At 43.1% G+C, this 14,379-nt stretch overlaps 1 protein-coding gene across 3 annotated transcripts in view; it reads left to right on the forward strand.

Moving 5' to 3' along the window:
- CDH18 (cadherin 18) overlaps positions 1-14,379 on the forward strand; it is a 632,508-nt gene that overhangs the window by 480,172 nt on the left and 137,957 nt on the right. For all 3 annotated transcript variants that reach the window (XM_083519276.1, XM_083519278.1, XM_083519277.1), the window contains one exon: positions 1,786-2,080. In XM_083519276.1, the coding sequence (XP_083375402.1) occupies positions 1,786-2,080 (295 nt within the window). The remainder of the gene's footprint in view (positions 1-1,785; positions 2,081-14,379) is intronic.

The raw sequence follows: 14,379 nt of genomic DNA on the forward strand, positions 1-14,379 counted from the left end.
GGGCAATTTTAGCATATTTGGGCATTTGCAGCCATGGAATGTAGCAAAGATTTTATTACTCTGACAGATTTCACACCTTGGGCTTTGAGCTAAAACATCACACAAAATTGACACCATTCACCTTTCTCCGGAATGGCAGAGATCCCTTTAGCCCCCGCAGAGAACTGAGGACTTAATATGGCCAACATTTTGTTCTTATCTGGGAAAACTCTTGGCAGGAAAATGGCACAAAATGGACGTTAAGCAGACTATCAGGATTTATCTTAAATGTACTAAAGTCTTTCTTTTGCCTACTTCTTCTTGTGCCTTTTTAGCCTATCCCCATGTGTCAGAAAGTGTCTAATATCACATATGAATGAGGTCCACATGTTGAAAGGGCCAACCAGGGTGCACCACTGACCCCTCCCCACATAATTTTGTGCAGCTGGAAAAGACTATGCACATGGAAAATGAGGGGCATAGCATTTAAAATCCAGAAGATAGAAGTAATGTCAAAGTGTGGGATCTCCTGTTACATGGACAGAATTTTTGTAAGGACAGCAACAAAGCTTCATAATCTATATCAGTGTTTCCTAAACTTGGGTCTCCAGCTGTTTTTGAACTACAACTCCCCATCATCCCTAGAGCAGGACCAGTGGTCAGGAATGGTGGGAATTGTTATTCAAAAACAGCTGGAGACCAAAGTTTGGGAAACATTGGTCTAGAATAAATCCATGGGTCATTTTAGCACTCAGGATCATAGAAAGAGTTGACTTTAAACAGAGACATCTGCTTCTGACAATTTCTCATTAGTATTACAGTGGTACCTCGGGTTACATACGCTTTAGGTTACACACTCTGCTAACCCAGAAATAGTGCTTCAGGTTAAGAACTTTGCTTCAGGATAAGAACAGAAATCTTGCTCCTGATGGTGCGGTGGCAACAGGAGGCCCCATTAGCTAAAGTGGTGCTTCAGGTTAAGAACAGTTTCAGGTTAAGAACAGACCTCCGGAACGAATTAAGTACGTAACCAGAGGTACCACTGTACTGAACTATATCACTGTTAGTGACCAACAAGTGGGACCCACAATGGAAGGTTTTGGTGTGGCATTCTGCTCTTCAAGATATTATCCTGCCAACTGTGTCGTTTTCCAGGATCTTCCACTTCAACCCCCCTGTTTCTGTGATCTTATATTGCCAAGCACCTCCTTTTCTATACAACTCCATGTCTGAACATTGTATCCTTAGAGAGGTGTGGAGAGACATGTACGTGCTGTTCTCTGGCCCTTCCCAGTTTGTATCTCAGCTGAGCTGAGCTCAAAGCCACCGTGCTTATCCATCACTCATACAGTTTCAATACAATATGCAGTGTCCGTTGGTAGGGAAGGGACTTGTAAGCTCACGCAAATAATGCTCATCTGTGCTTGGAGTCATTGGGATAATTCCCTATTTCTCTTTCATACATCTCTTGAAAGATGTACTGTATGTTTGAAAGATGTATGTATGTCTATACAGGCTATGTGATCTAGCTACTTTGCTTAACTCCTTTTTTAGCCTAACCTAAGGACAAAACTTAGCCCTGCCAGGGAACTTGCCTTTGTTGTGTTTCTGATGGTCTGACAAATTAATGGGGGTTGCTTTCAGTTCAGGAGGCCCATCCTAGCAAAAATTGGACAGTTCCTACCCTTGAGCAGTGCTGATGACACAAGTGCTTTCCCTCACCGACCAAACAAGCCTGTAAAATAATGTAGTATTATATTACATGTATTGCATATTTTCCTTTCCTTTTTTCATTTTCTTTTTCAGCTGCATTCCAATTCTGACAAAGGTGATGGATCAGTCAAATACATCCTTACAGGTGAAGGGGCTGGGACTATCTTTATTATTGATGACACGACGGGAGACATCCATTCAACCAAAAGCCTAGACCGAGAAAAGAAGACCCACTATGTGCTGCATGCGCAAGCCATCGACAGACGGACAAACAAGCCACTTGAACCTGAATCGGAGTTTATCATTAAAGTACAAGACATCAATGACAACGCACCAAAATTTACAGATGGACCTTACATCGTTACCGTGCCAGAGATGTCTGATATGGGTAAGGAGAATAAATGGGGATTTGTGTTACTGTGCGCTTGAATCTGTGGGATTTCTCCTGTCATTTAGCAGGTGGTTTTGCTTGCTTTTTTGGAGATATCTAGAGCAATGTGCTTGCAATGGTGTGCATTAGTTCCTTTGCGCTGTTTGTGACATCAGGGTCATTTGGAAGGCACTACATATTACCCATCATCTTCTTAGAAGCTTGTTGGCTCCTTTAGGATTGCCTTATATTCCTTTACTAAAACAACAACAACAACAAACCTATGGTTACGTGGAACATACTCAATAAACACACAAGACATAACCGGCTGTACTTTTGAATAAATAAGGTACGCTATTCATTGTATCAATTTGTAGATTTCAACAGAAGTCTCATAAAGTTCAACAAAAAAAGCAGAAGACCCATACATGTATAAGTATCTATTCCACCTGTCTGTTCAAAGAGTCCAATAATCCACATGAAGAGTTGTTACAGTTCCACAGAATCCTTTCACAGAGTCTCAGACAAGGATTTCTGGAATATTAGCCTTGTTTTGCCATCCTAGGCTTCATCAGTAGAATAGGCTCTAGGTAATGCACATACCAGATGTAATATTACAGGATAGTGGATCTTATAACATAGTAGTGGTTGCAGTAAGCAGCGACTGTTACAAAGCAGGATTATATCCTGTAATATTACATATGGTATGTGCAGTTGTTTATGGTTTTTTACATTAATTTTGCTGTAAAAATGTGTGAGATTCTGATATTGTATTTATTTGCATTATACATTATACATGTATGGACCTTATGCATGAACTGACTAGAGAATGAACTGATCCACTGGGTCTTCTGCTTTTTTCGTTGAACTTTATGAGACTTCTGTTGAAATCTACAAATTGATGCAATGAATAGAATACCTTATTTATTGAAAAGTACAGCCGGTTACGTTTTGTGTGTTTATTGATTATATTCCTTTACTGGCAAGGATCCCATGTTTTGTTGCAACTACAGAGCAGGCAGAACATGAGCAGCTGTTGTCACCACTGTATCTCCATGCTGATGTGGAGGGAAATATCATGCTCTCTCCTTCTCCCCTCTGCTTAATGCCCCTTGATTCCTGGCATCTCTACTTCAAAGGGCTGTAGGTAGCAGAACAGGGGGGAAGCAGTCACACCTTAGAGCAGGGGTCAGCAAAATTTGTCATCAGGGGGCCGGTCCACTGTCCCTCAGACCTTGTGGGGGGCTGGACTATATTTTTATAAATATAAGTACCCTGTAGCCAGTCCCACAGCTGCCTCCAGACCTGAAGGAGGAATGCACTCTGCACACACTCAGGAGTGTGTCTCGGCACCATCTGCTCACCAGCATTGTTGACAAGCAGCAGCCGCTCCATCGGCCCGTCCCTGCAGAGCTCCCAGGTGACATGCACCAGGCGCTGTGGGCCATCGTCTGAGGCCAGGTTGGCGGGCAAGCCATGTGCACACAGCTCGCCCTCCAGCTGCTCCAGCACGGCCACTGAGCGTGCCACCAGCAGCAGTGCCGAGCCGGGCGCCAGGCGCGGGGCTAACAGGCGTGCTAAACTCCAGCTGAAGCCCCACGATGCACCCGTCACAATGCCCACGTCATGGCCCAGACCCATCGCTCTCCAGCCCGCCAGCCTCTCCATCCATGGCCGCACTGGGTTTACCTCAGCTGTGGGTGGTGAGGCTTCAGCTTGGCCCCAGGAACTTCCTGCAGCCAATCCGAAGCTGTGCTAGTGACACCACCTGCCCAGAAGCCATGCCAGCATTGTGGAAATCAGTCCCCATGTGGTGAGCCATCCGCAGCTTGCAGGAACGGAGTGGGCGGCAGGGTCTGCGGGCCAGATTTACCAGCCTGGGGGGCGGCATCTGGCCCCTGGGCCTTAGTTTGCTGACCCCTGCCTTAGAGAGTAGCTGTCAGTAGACAAAAGAGAGCTAGACTAACCAAATCAGTATTTTCTGCTTGCTGCATAGTAGTGAATAGCAACAGGGAGGGAAGTGACGTTCCTGGTCTTCCTGAAGGAAACAGTTCTGGAATTTAATCCTGCCTGCTCTCAGGTTTTCTTGCTTTCCTGATGGTGAAAGGGGTGATGAGGGCGGCCCTTCATAGAGAACGATTAGAAGCCCTCAAACCTCCCAAGGGCATTTATGCAATGTACCTGATTGGCTCATTACTTCTTTCTATCTGTTTTAGTAGCAAGGGGCTGTCTGGCCAAGGTTGGTTAGCTTTAAATGTAGCTGTAAGAGCTCCTCGGGAGACTATCAGAGTGAATTGAATTGCTGGCCTCTCATAAGCGTTTTGATTATATGCATGTGAGAGAGATGCCTACACGCACCTTGATGGTTTGTCATCACTCTGAATGACTATGATGGTAACGATGATGATTGTTCATGCTAATGCATCAGTTGTGGCATACAACATCAACATTTGTTTATGCCAGCTAGGGAGGAAAGAGAAATGTGAATGGTATGGTAATGTCATAAAAGATAAAACCTGCTATGAGCAAGGAAATTGCTGTGCTTGTTCACTTCCACATAAGGTGTGTACAATGGCCCAATTAGTTTGCAGGTGTCCTGTTGTGTAGATGAACCAAGTTAGCTTTCTCAAGCTGTGCAGCAAGTGCAGATGAAGATATCCGCTATGCAAATGATTGAGATTTTATTTATTTTTTTATCCTGGGGTGGCTTGGTTTGTTATTCTTTGTTTTTGCATCAAGTGATAAGAAGAACAGTGGAACCTCAGTTTTCGAGCATAATTCATTCTGGAAGACCGTTTGAGCCTCTGAAACATTCGAAAACCAAGGTGCAAAGGGCAGTCTGCAAATTTAATGGATAAAATAGGGGAAGGAAATTCAGTGGAAGCCATTCAACTTCCGGGGTGCATTCAAAAATGGAAACATTTACTTCCAGGTTTTCGGCATTCGAAAACCAAAACGTTCAACTTCCGAGGTGTTAAAAAACCGAGGTACTGATGTATTTGCCACACATTGGAGCAGATGTAATAAAATATATGTTCAAATGGTTGCCTATGACCACTCAAAGCCATGAGAAAAACACTTGGATTATCAGTAGCCAAGCAGAACATGTTCTCGAGGCACAGAAGAGAAGCAACATTATTAAATATTATTAATAATAATATGGGGCTATCTGTTTAGCCCATTTTAGTGTTGGCTAAGTTCTAAAATCTTCCTGGAGCTTTTAACTGTGTATTGACAAATGTACTTTTTTTCTGACTGACGGTCAAATAAAAGGTTGATGGTGATGGTATTAATAATAATAATTTCCTTTCTATGCCACTTCATATTTTTAAGAAAAAAATATCAAAGCTGTTTACAACACATTAAAATATCAAATAAAACTTTACTGAAGAAAGCCCACTATAAAGTATACATTCAAAGCAACATAACTAACCCCAAACTTAAAGGTTTCAAAATAAAACATTGCTAAAGGGAGTCAAATATAAAAGGCATGCTTAAAACAGCACAATTGGCAAGGAAATAAAATCTTAAGCATCAGATGCATCTGCTGTTGCTGCCAATCCTGGCAATGCTGGTTCAAGGCACGCAACAGCTGTGGAAGCTCAGGCTCAATGACCTGGGTCTGCACTAAGACACAGGCAAGATGGCCTCTGGCCTCTTCGACAGACACAGCTTTTCTAGCTGAAGTCAGCCAGGGCCCGGTCCTCCAGGCTAATAATAATAATAATAATAATAATTTATTATACCCTGCCCATCTGGCTGAGCCTCCCCAGCCACTCTGGGCAGCTCCCAATCGAGTGTTAAAAACAATACAGCATTAAATATTAAAAACTTCCCTATACAGGGCTGCCTTCAGATGTCTTTTAAAAATAAGATAGCTGCTTATTTCCTTGACATCTGATGGGAGGGCGTTCCACAGGGTGGGCACCACTACCGAGAAGGCCCTCCGTCTGGTTCCCTGTAACCTCACTTCTCGCAACGAGAAGGCCCTCGGTGCTGGATCTCAGTGTCACCTGAACCCCTGAACGATGGGGGTGGAAACACTCCTTCAGGTATACCGGACCGAGGCCATTTAGGGCTTTAAAGGTCCGCACCAACACTCTGAATTGTGCTCGGCAACGTATTGGGAGCCAATGCCGATCTCTCAGGACCGGTGTTATGTGGTCCCGGCAGCCACTCCCAGTCACCAGTCTAGCTGCCGCATTCTGGATTAATTGCAGTTTCCGGGTCACCTTCAAAGGTAGCCCCACGTAGAGCACATTGCAGTAGTCCAAGCGGGAGATCACTAGAGCATGCACCACTCTGGCGAGACAGTCTGCAGGCTGGTAGGGTCCTAGGTAGACTAAGTGGGGAAAGGCCTGCAAGGCAGGGGGCAGGTCTTCCAGGACTCACAGCCAACATAAGAACATATGAAAAGCCTTCTGGATTACAGCAGTGCCCGGCATCTTGCCCGGCATTCTGTTCTCAAAGTGGCCAATCAAATGCCTGTGTGAAGGACGAAGGCAGTGAGCACAACATCACTCTGTCCATGTGTGATTCCTAGTACCTGGTATTAAGAGGCATATTGCCTCTGGAAATGGATGTAGAAAATAGCCATCATGGCTAGGAGTACTTTCTTTCTGTATTATTATTTTTTTAAAAAAACATATTTTATTGAATTCAAATTTAAACAGGATTACATAATGAGTATAACGAATGCATCTCCCTGCCAGTCTCCGTTTCCAGAGTGCGGATTTGCCCCTAATAAGACATAGCTTCTGTTCAGCTCCATATTTTCACGATCGTTGATAAAGCAATTAATTTGAAAGTGTCATTCCACAGTGTTCCATGCATTCTTGATGAGTGAAAGCCATATCCAATGAATTGCACGTACCAAATAAAATCAAACCATATCGCAAAGAAGGTAGCATTCCTCATTCCTGTACCTAGAGGTATCAAACTTGCATGGATCACCCACGAGTCATCTAATTTTGAAATTATTTGTTTCCTCTTCTAGAAAATACTGAAAGGAAGAGGAATATTACTCCCTTGGTGAGCAGTATACAGGGCAATAGAGGACATAGAGCGCGCTGCCTTCATGTCTTCAATCTGGCCTGATCCTCAGCCACAAAGGCAGTCATTTGTTGGCTTATTAAAGATTTTACTAGTCAGATATTCTGTGGGCATAGTTTGAAATCTAAGCTTAGTGAATGCATATGTAACCGAGGGTGGGGGGAGGTTAATTCCCAGAGATAAGCAGCTCTTTTATGGCCGGATTTATTTTTAATATACCAAACTGAGGACTTAAAATTCTTCATATATTTAAAGTCCATTTTGGAATTTTCAGCAAAAATTACATTGCTGATCTTATGGTGAGAAATGTCCTGAGATGACATTACAAGAGAAACTGAATAGCCCAACAGTATGGGCCCAATTGGTTGTCTGGGTTCAAAAGCGTCTCCAACTGCTATTCCAGCAAGAACATCAAACAGGAGAGATCAGGCTCATTCCACCAGAATATGAATGCCTAATAATAAGAATAATAAGAATAATTTATTTATACCCTGCCCATCTGACTGGGTTTCCCCAGCCACTCTAGGTGGCTCCCAACAGAATATTAAAAGCACAATAAAACATCAAACATTAAAAACTTCCCTAAACAGAGCTGCCTTCAGATGTCTTCTAAAAGCCAGATAGTTGTTTATTTCATTGACATCTGATGGGAGGGCGTTCCACAGGGTGGGCACCACTACCGAGAAGGCCCTCTATCTGGTTCCCTGTAATCTCTCTTCTCACAGTGAGGGAACTGCCAGAAGGCCCTCGGAGCTGGACCTCAGTGTCCGGCATGAATGATGGGGGTGGAGATGCTCCTTCAGGTATACTGGGCTGCGTCCATTTAGGGCTTTAAAGGTCAGCACCAACACTTTGTATTGTGCTCGGAAACATACTGGGAGCCAATGTAAGTCTTTCAGGACTGGTGTTATATGGTCTTGGTGGCCACTCCCAATCACCAGTCTAGCTTCCGCATTCTGGATTAATTGTAGTTTCTGGGTCACCATCAAAGGTAGCTCGCCACTTCATTCTGGCCTTAAAGAACTGGTGTCCCTCTCCTGTCTCGCCTCTTTTCTTGCATTTCTTTCATGGTCAAACCTGGGTTGAAAGAAAACGAAGAGAATAAAAATTCAAAACATAAGATATAAAATAATTGAACTTTGTGTGGGGAACCTGTGCCTCTGCCCTAATGTTGCATGCCCTCCATATTCCAACAGCCTAGAGGTCATGGCTGATTGGAGTTCTACTCTTATCAACCTCTGGAATGTCACCCCTGAAAACCATCTACTGCAACATCATAAAAATTGAACTTCATTCAATTAAAAACAGCTTGGAACCACTATCTCTATAAAGCCCACTTGAATTCAACCAAAGAAAGATTCGGATTCATTCCACATGGGATAAAGTTCTACAGTGATGGGCAGCTAGTGAAAAGGCCTTGTCTCTTGTGCCTGCCAATCTAAATGAACTTAATGATGGACGTTCAAGGAAGGCATATTTGTCCAATATCCAGCTCCAGGCAGGTTCATATAGGTGTAACCAGGTTCCACACCATTTAGGGTTTTAATGATATCCCCCAGCACTTTAAATTATGCCTTGTAATATGCTGGTAACTAGAGTTACCAGTGCAGAAGAGCTGTTAGCAACCATATAGCTGTATTTGGCACCATTTGATTCTACCAAACAGTATTTAAAAGGAACTGCATGTAGACAGTATTATAGTCAGTCCTTTCTCATGATGGTATTCACCAGTATGGAGTACCATCACCCCTTTTCGTTGCTGCCTGTGGAAGCCATTTTCTGCTGGTTTTAACTCTCTTACCTTTGGTGATCACTCATCGCTGAGTAAGATTGTCTTTCATAAACACGGTTTTAACAGTGAGTCCGTAAGTGACTGTGGATCCACACGTCATTCCAGAGTGGGGACATAGGTTTCCGGGTGAGAGTTGATCACGGTGAGGGTTTGCCAAGCATGCTTTCTTCCCTTTCACCAGGAATTCAAGCATCTTCAAAGCTCATGACACCTTTGGTAAAGGCTGTTCTCCAATTGGAGTGTTCACAGGCCAGTGTTTCCCAGTTGTCGGTGTTTATACTACATTTTTTAAAGATTTGCCTTGAGACAGTCTTTAAACCTCTTTTGTTGACCACCAGCATTACACTTTCCATTTTTAAGTTCGGAATAGAGTAGTTGCTTTGGAAGACGATAATCAGGCATCTGCACAACATGACCAGTCCTACAAAGTAGATGTTGAAGGATCATTGCTTTGACACTGGTGATCTTTGTTTCTTCCAGTACATTGTCAATAGTTCGCCTGTCTTTCCAAGTGATGTGTACAAATTTTCAAAGACACTCACCATGACAAGGTGATGATCCAGTGAGTGAGTGGTTGTAACTAGGGCATGAGTGACAGCATTCAGTTCCTCTCTCTCTATACAGAGTCAGTGCTAACAAATCAACTGATACAAGGCATTCTTGGGAATTGATGCTTTCGTTTATAGTGAAGTTTTGGAGAACTCCCCCGATTGTGAACCTGATACAGCCCCATATATCCCTGGAAGCATATCTTCATCCAAGTAAGCAGATTTCCCTACCCACAGTACTTCTAGCTTACCTGGATCAAGCTTCACTTTGCATGTCCTCTTCCATCCTAAAACTTCTTGCAGACACCTGTATCTCTAATGTTTTTCAGTCTGATTGAAGATCAGTTTTGCTTTTGTTTTGTTTGTTTGCTTTTTTTAAAAAAATGAGTACAGCTTATGGAAAAGAGATACTTAGCAGTTATGTTGTCTGGCCAGCTGTCCTATCAATTGTCCTCGCTAACAATGTTATTGCGGCAGCTGCTGCTGTTGACTTTTTATAGAAAACAGCTTTGGGATCAGAATGCCAAAGCTGGTGGTCTGGAAAAGGAGAATAAGGCAGAATGATGATCTTGACAGATAAATGATCCACACAGTAGATGTGTCAGCAGGCCTGTAAGCTGCTAAGCCACTAAGCAAAGCAGAAAGTTAGGCAGAAAAGCCAGTAGGGGCAGTACCCCAAAGTTGAATTGCTGCATATGCTTATTGAGGCCTTCTGCTACCTGGCTGCTGATTTAGTAGCTGCAGTACCACTCCCTGGCTATTTGCAGAGATATTCTCACACGGCAGAGGGTGTTTGTTGTTGTTGTTTAGTCGTTTAGTCGTGTCTGACTCTTCGTGACCCCATGGACCAGAGCACGCCAGGCACTTCTGTCTTCCACTGCCTCCCGCAGTTTAGTCAAACTCATGCTGGTAGCTTCGATAACACTATCCAACTATCTCGTCCTCTGTCGTCCCCTTCTCCTTGTGCCCTCCATCTTTCTCAACATCAGGGTCTTTTCCAGGGAGTCTTCTCTTCTCATGAGGTGGCCAAAGTATTGGAGCCTCAGCTTCATGATCTGTCCTTCCAGTGAGCACTCAGGGCCGATTTCCTTAAGAATAGATCGGTTTGATCTTCTTGCAGTCCATGGTACTCTCAAGAGTTTCCTCCAGCACCATTATTCAAAAGCATCAATTCTTCAGCGATCGGCCTTCTTTATGGTCTAGCTCTCACTTCCATGTAGTTGCACTCTATTTTGACAGGCTGCCATGGTGACCCTGTGAATAAGGCTCACAGAACTGGGTGCAAGATTTGAAAACTTCTAGTGGCTTACATATAGAGCTGGGTGGACTGGTCTATTTCCATTCTGTTCCCCTTATGAATGTCACCCCCCCAAAAAAAAATGTTTCAGACCATTTCCACTGGTCTATAGTGGCAGCCATTTTCTACCATATATTCTTATTCTTTATCCTTATTCTTAATTAAATTTATATACCACCCTTCATTCAAAGATCACAGGATTGTTTACAACACAAATACAAAATGACACACATATAAACACAATGAAGTCTGATAAGTAAGTCCAAAAGGAACATGAAAGGGGTACAAAAAATCGGTTCCGCTTCCAAGTGGGACCGGTTGCTGTTGGGCCACCACATCCCACCCCTGCCTCAGCATGGTGTGGGGTAGCGTCCCGCGTCATGCTGAAGGTGGCCCGGCTACGCCATTCAACAGGAGGACATTCAGAGTGCTGTGGAGGTGTGGCTAGGGGCCAATTTAAACTGTGGCCTGACTCTAGAAGCTCCTATTTCAGGAGGTGCGGCCATCACCTGCCCCTCCATGCGTAAGGGTATTCCATTAAAGGAATCTGGGGGTGTGGATTTTGTCCAAAGCCTGGGGAGGGGCTAGGGCCATGCCATGACCCCAGCGGGAAACCCGGGGGGGGGGGTTGAGTCGATCTGAATCGGCAGGGCTCCCCCTGCTGGTGGTTTACCCTTCCAGACATCCTGCAAGGTGGGCAGGAGTCAGATGTAGTCTGTTGGTGCCAATGCCTAAGCCAATACCGCTCACATTCTCTAACCAATAAAGTTGTGGCTTAAATTTTCCCCACTAACATTAACCTAGATTCTGTGTCCTTGTGTCTTTAGTCTCCTGGGAGTGGCTTGAAGCGCAACATTTCTATATTGTAACAGCCTTGAAAATAACACAGCATAAAGATGGAGTATTTTCAAGTGTTTCAAATATTCTCTATTTTGGACACAATTTCGTCGCAACGTTATTTTGGGTGTCATTTATGGCCCACTTTTCAGCCTACTTCCTAAGAGCTCCAATCGGCTATTGCTGTTTTAAAAACACCAAAGATACAAAATGTAATTTGCTCAGACCATTTAGCAGAACTTTACCGGGGAGTGTGGATGCTGAGCAGGAACTTGTCTGAGCTGTGAATTAATCCAGGAGATGTAGATCAGGCAAGTTTGTCTCATATATGGATGCCTAGGATTCCTCCAGCATCTCTTCCTACATACAAAAGCATAAGGAGCATAAAGATTAGAAACTGTGTTTGATGGGTGAGGGGCCATTCTACTATAATCAAAAATGTTAAATCTTCCAAATATCATATGGAGTCTTAAGTTTAGGACTGAAACAGAGGAATACAAAGTGCCACCAATAGGCTGAGACTTGGGTCACTTTTAATAATGTTCTTTACTTACAATTTCCTGTTGGACTTCATTTTTCGGCCCTTTGCTGCCTATCTCATTAGTCTAATTGATTTTCTTCTGTCTTCCTCCATGGCAGAGCTGTTACTTGTCTCTCAGATGGAGCTGTTAATAAATAGTGATGGGAGTCATTTGCTTTATGTTTCGAATGAATAATTAAACCCCCTGCCTTCAAAATATCTGTGCCTACCTTAAAGAGAGATGATTCCTCAAAGCAATTCTTTTATAAGTAGGTTTTCTGGGAATGGTATAAGAGAACTCAGTATTTATTTATTTTTTGGTGAGTTCCTGGAATTAACCGAACTGCTTTCTGGGAATAAAATAATTCTGAAGGCACTTTGAGTCTCTAGACTGAGTGTCCTCTTATCTTTCTTTCTTACCAAGAGTAGGTACATCATCAAAACTCAGGATATATGTTGCCACATATATTTATTATTTATGTATGTTCTTACATCTGGAGCTCACCTTTCTTTCTTCCATCATGGAACCCAAGACATGGGGTTTACAGGCAGTCACCTATCCAAGCAGTGACCAAAGCATTACCTGCTTAGCTTCACTCAAGGTGTTGGCCAGATGTGTCTTCAGCCCATACCCTGTCAAAATATGGCCTGTCAAAAAAGCAGATCAAAGAAATTGAAATTGGAGAGATATACAAGTGCCTAGGTAAAGGTAAAGGTACCCCTGGCCATTAGGTCCAGTCACGGACGACTCTGGGGTTGCGCACCCATCTCGCTCTATTGGCCAAGGGAGCTGGCATTTGTGCACAGAAAGTTTTTCCAGGTCATGTGGCCAGCATGACTAAGCTGCTTCTGGTGAAACCAGAGCAGCGCACGGAAACACCGTTTACCTTCCCGCCAGGTACCTATTTATCTACTTGCACTGGCATGCTTTCGAACTGCTAGGTGGGCAGGAGCTGGGACCGAACAGCGGGAACTCACCCCATCGCGGGGATTCGAACTGCTGACCTCCTGATCGGCAAGCCCTAGGCTCTGGGGTTTAGACCACAGCACCACCCACGTCCCTATACAAGTGCCTAATTTTGCCTATATTGTGCCCCTCTCATTAAAAGAGCAGGATATTATAAACATACTTATTATATACAAGCCAATATGATTTTCTCCCCCTTTACCTGAAAGTCTTGCAATAATATTTGTGTTCTTCTAATGACCCTTTCCCAGGACAAGATTAACATCCACAAATTTTATTATGCAAAAGACCACTTGTATAGTCATTTATATTATTGTTCATGCATGGATACTAATCTTTTAGGAAATTACCAATATAGAAAAAGCTTTATATTATAAGTATGTACTATGTGCAAAATAAAAGGTACAGTAATTATCATTTAAAAGAAAGCACATTTCCTTTCAATATATATTTCTAATTTATCTCTATCTGGAACCGTATATGTTGACACAGTTGCTATAACAGCACAGAAGAACCAAACCAGGGCCTTTGTGGCAACAGCTTCCTATTGTAGCATCTGAACCAGTGTAAGCATTCATGTTGCTTCCTAGAATGTATCTTTTTGCATCTGGTATTGTTTCGAATGTGTGCTTGTACAGAGAATCTCACAGAGAACAATTTGAATGTTCAGAATGCCATATAATCATAGAATTGTAGAGTCGGGGGGTCATCTAGCCCTCTGCTTAAAAACCTTCAAGGAAGGAGAGTTGTTAACCTCCCAAAGAAGACTGTTCAACTGTTGAACACCTCTTAGTGTCAGAAAATTCTTCCTGGTGTTTAGTCAGAATCTCCTTTATTGCAACTTGAAGCCATGGTTGTCCTTTCTGTCACTCCTTCTGTTGCTGTCATTTATTTATTTTTGCTGGTTTTAGTCATTTATAGACCAACCTTGATTCCCCCAAGTCAGTTGGCATAACAAAACTGCAAACTAAAAAGTAAATAAATCACAAAACAACATCAGACAATTATGAACATAGAATTGTAGAGTTGAAAGGGACCCTAAAGCCCATCTATCCCAACCCCCTGCAATGCAGGAATCTCAGCTAAACATCCACATATACAAAGCATAAGAGCCTGCAGATAATCAGTAATATAAAGCCTTATGGGGGGGGGGGATCCTTTCCAATAAAGAATAGGTTTGTCAGAGTTTTTGGAGAAGGGACTTCAGTATCTGCTGAGCCACTACCTCGAAGGCATAATCCGATTTGTTCTTCACTTATATCACACCAAATCTCAGAGGCTGAACAGTTATTGAACTATCGTGT

The sequence above is a fragment of the Podarcis liolepis genome (assembly GCF_965112155.1).
Source record: "Podarcis liolepis genome assembly, chromosome: 8".
NCBI lineage: Eukaryota > Metazoa > Chordata > Lepidosauria > Squamata > Lacertidae > Podarcis > Podarcis liolepis.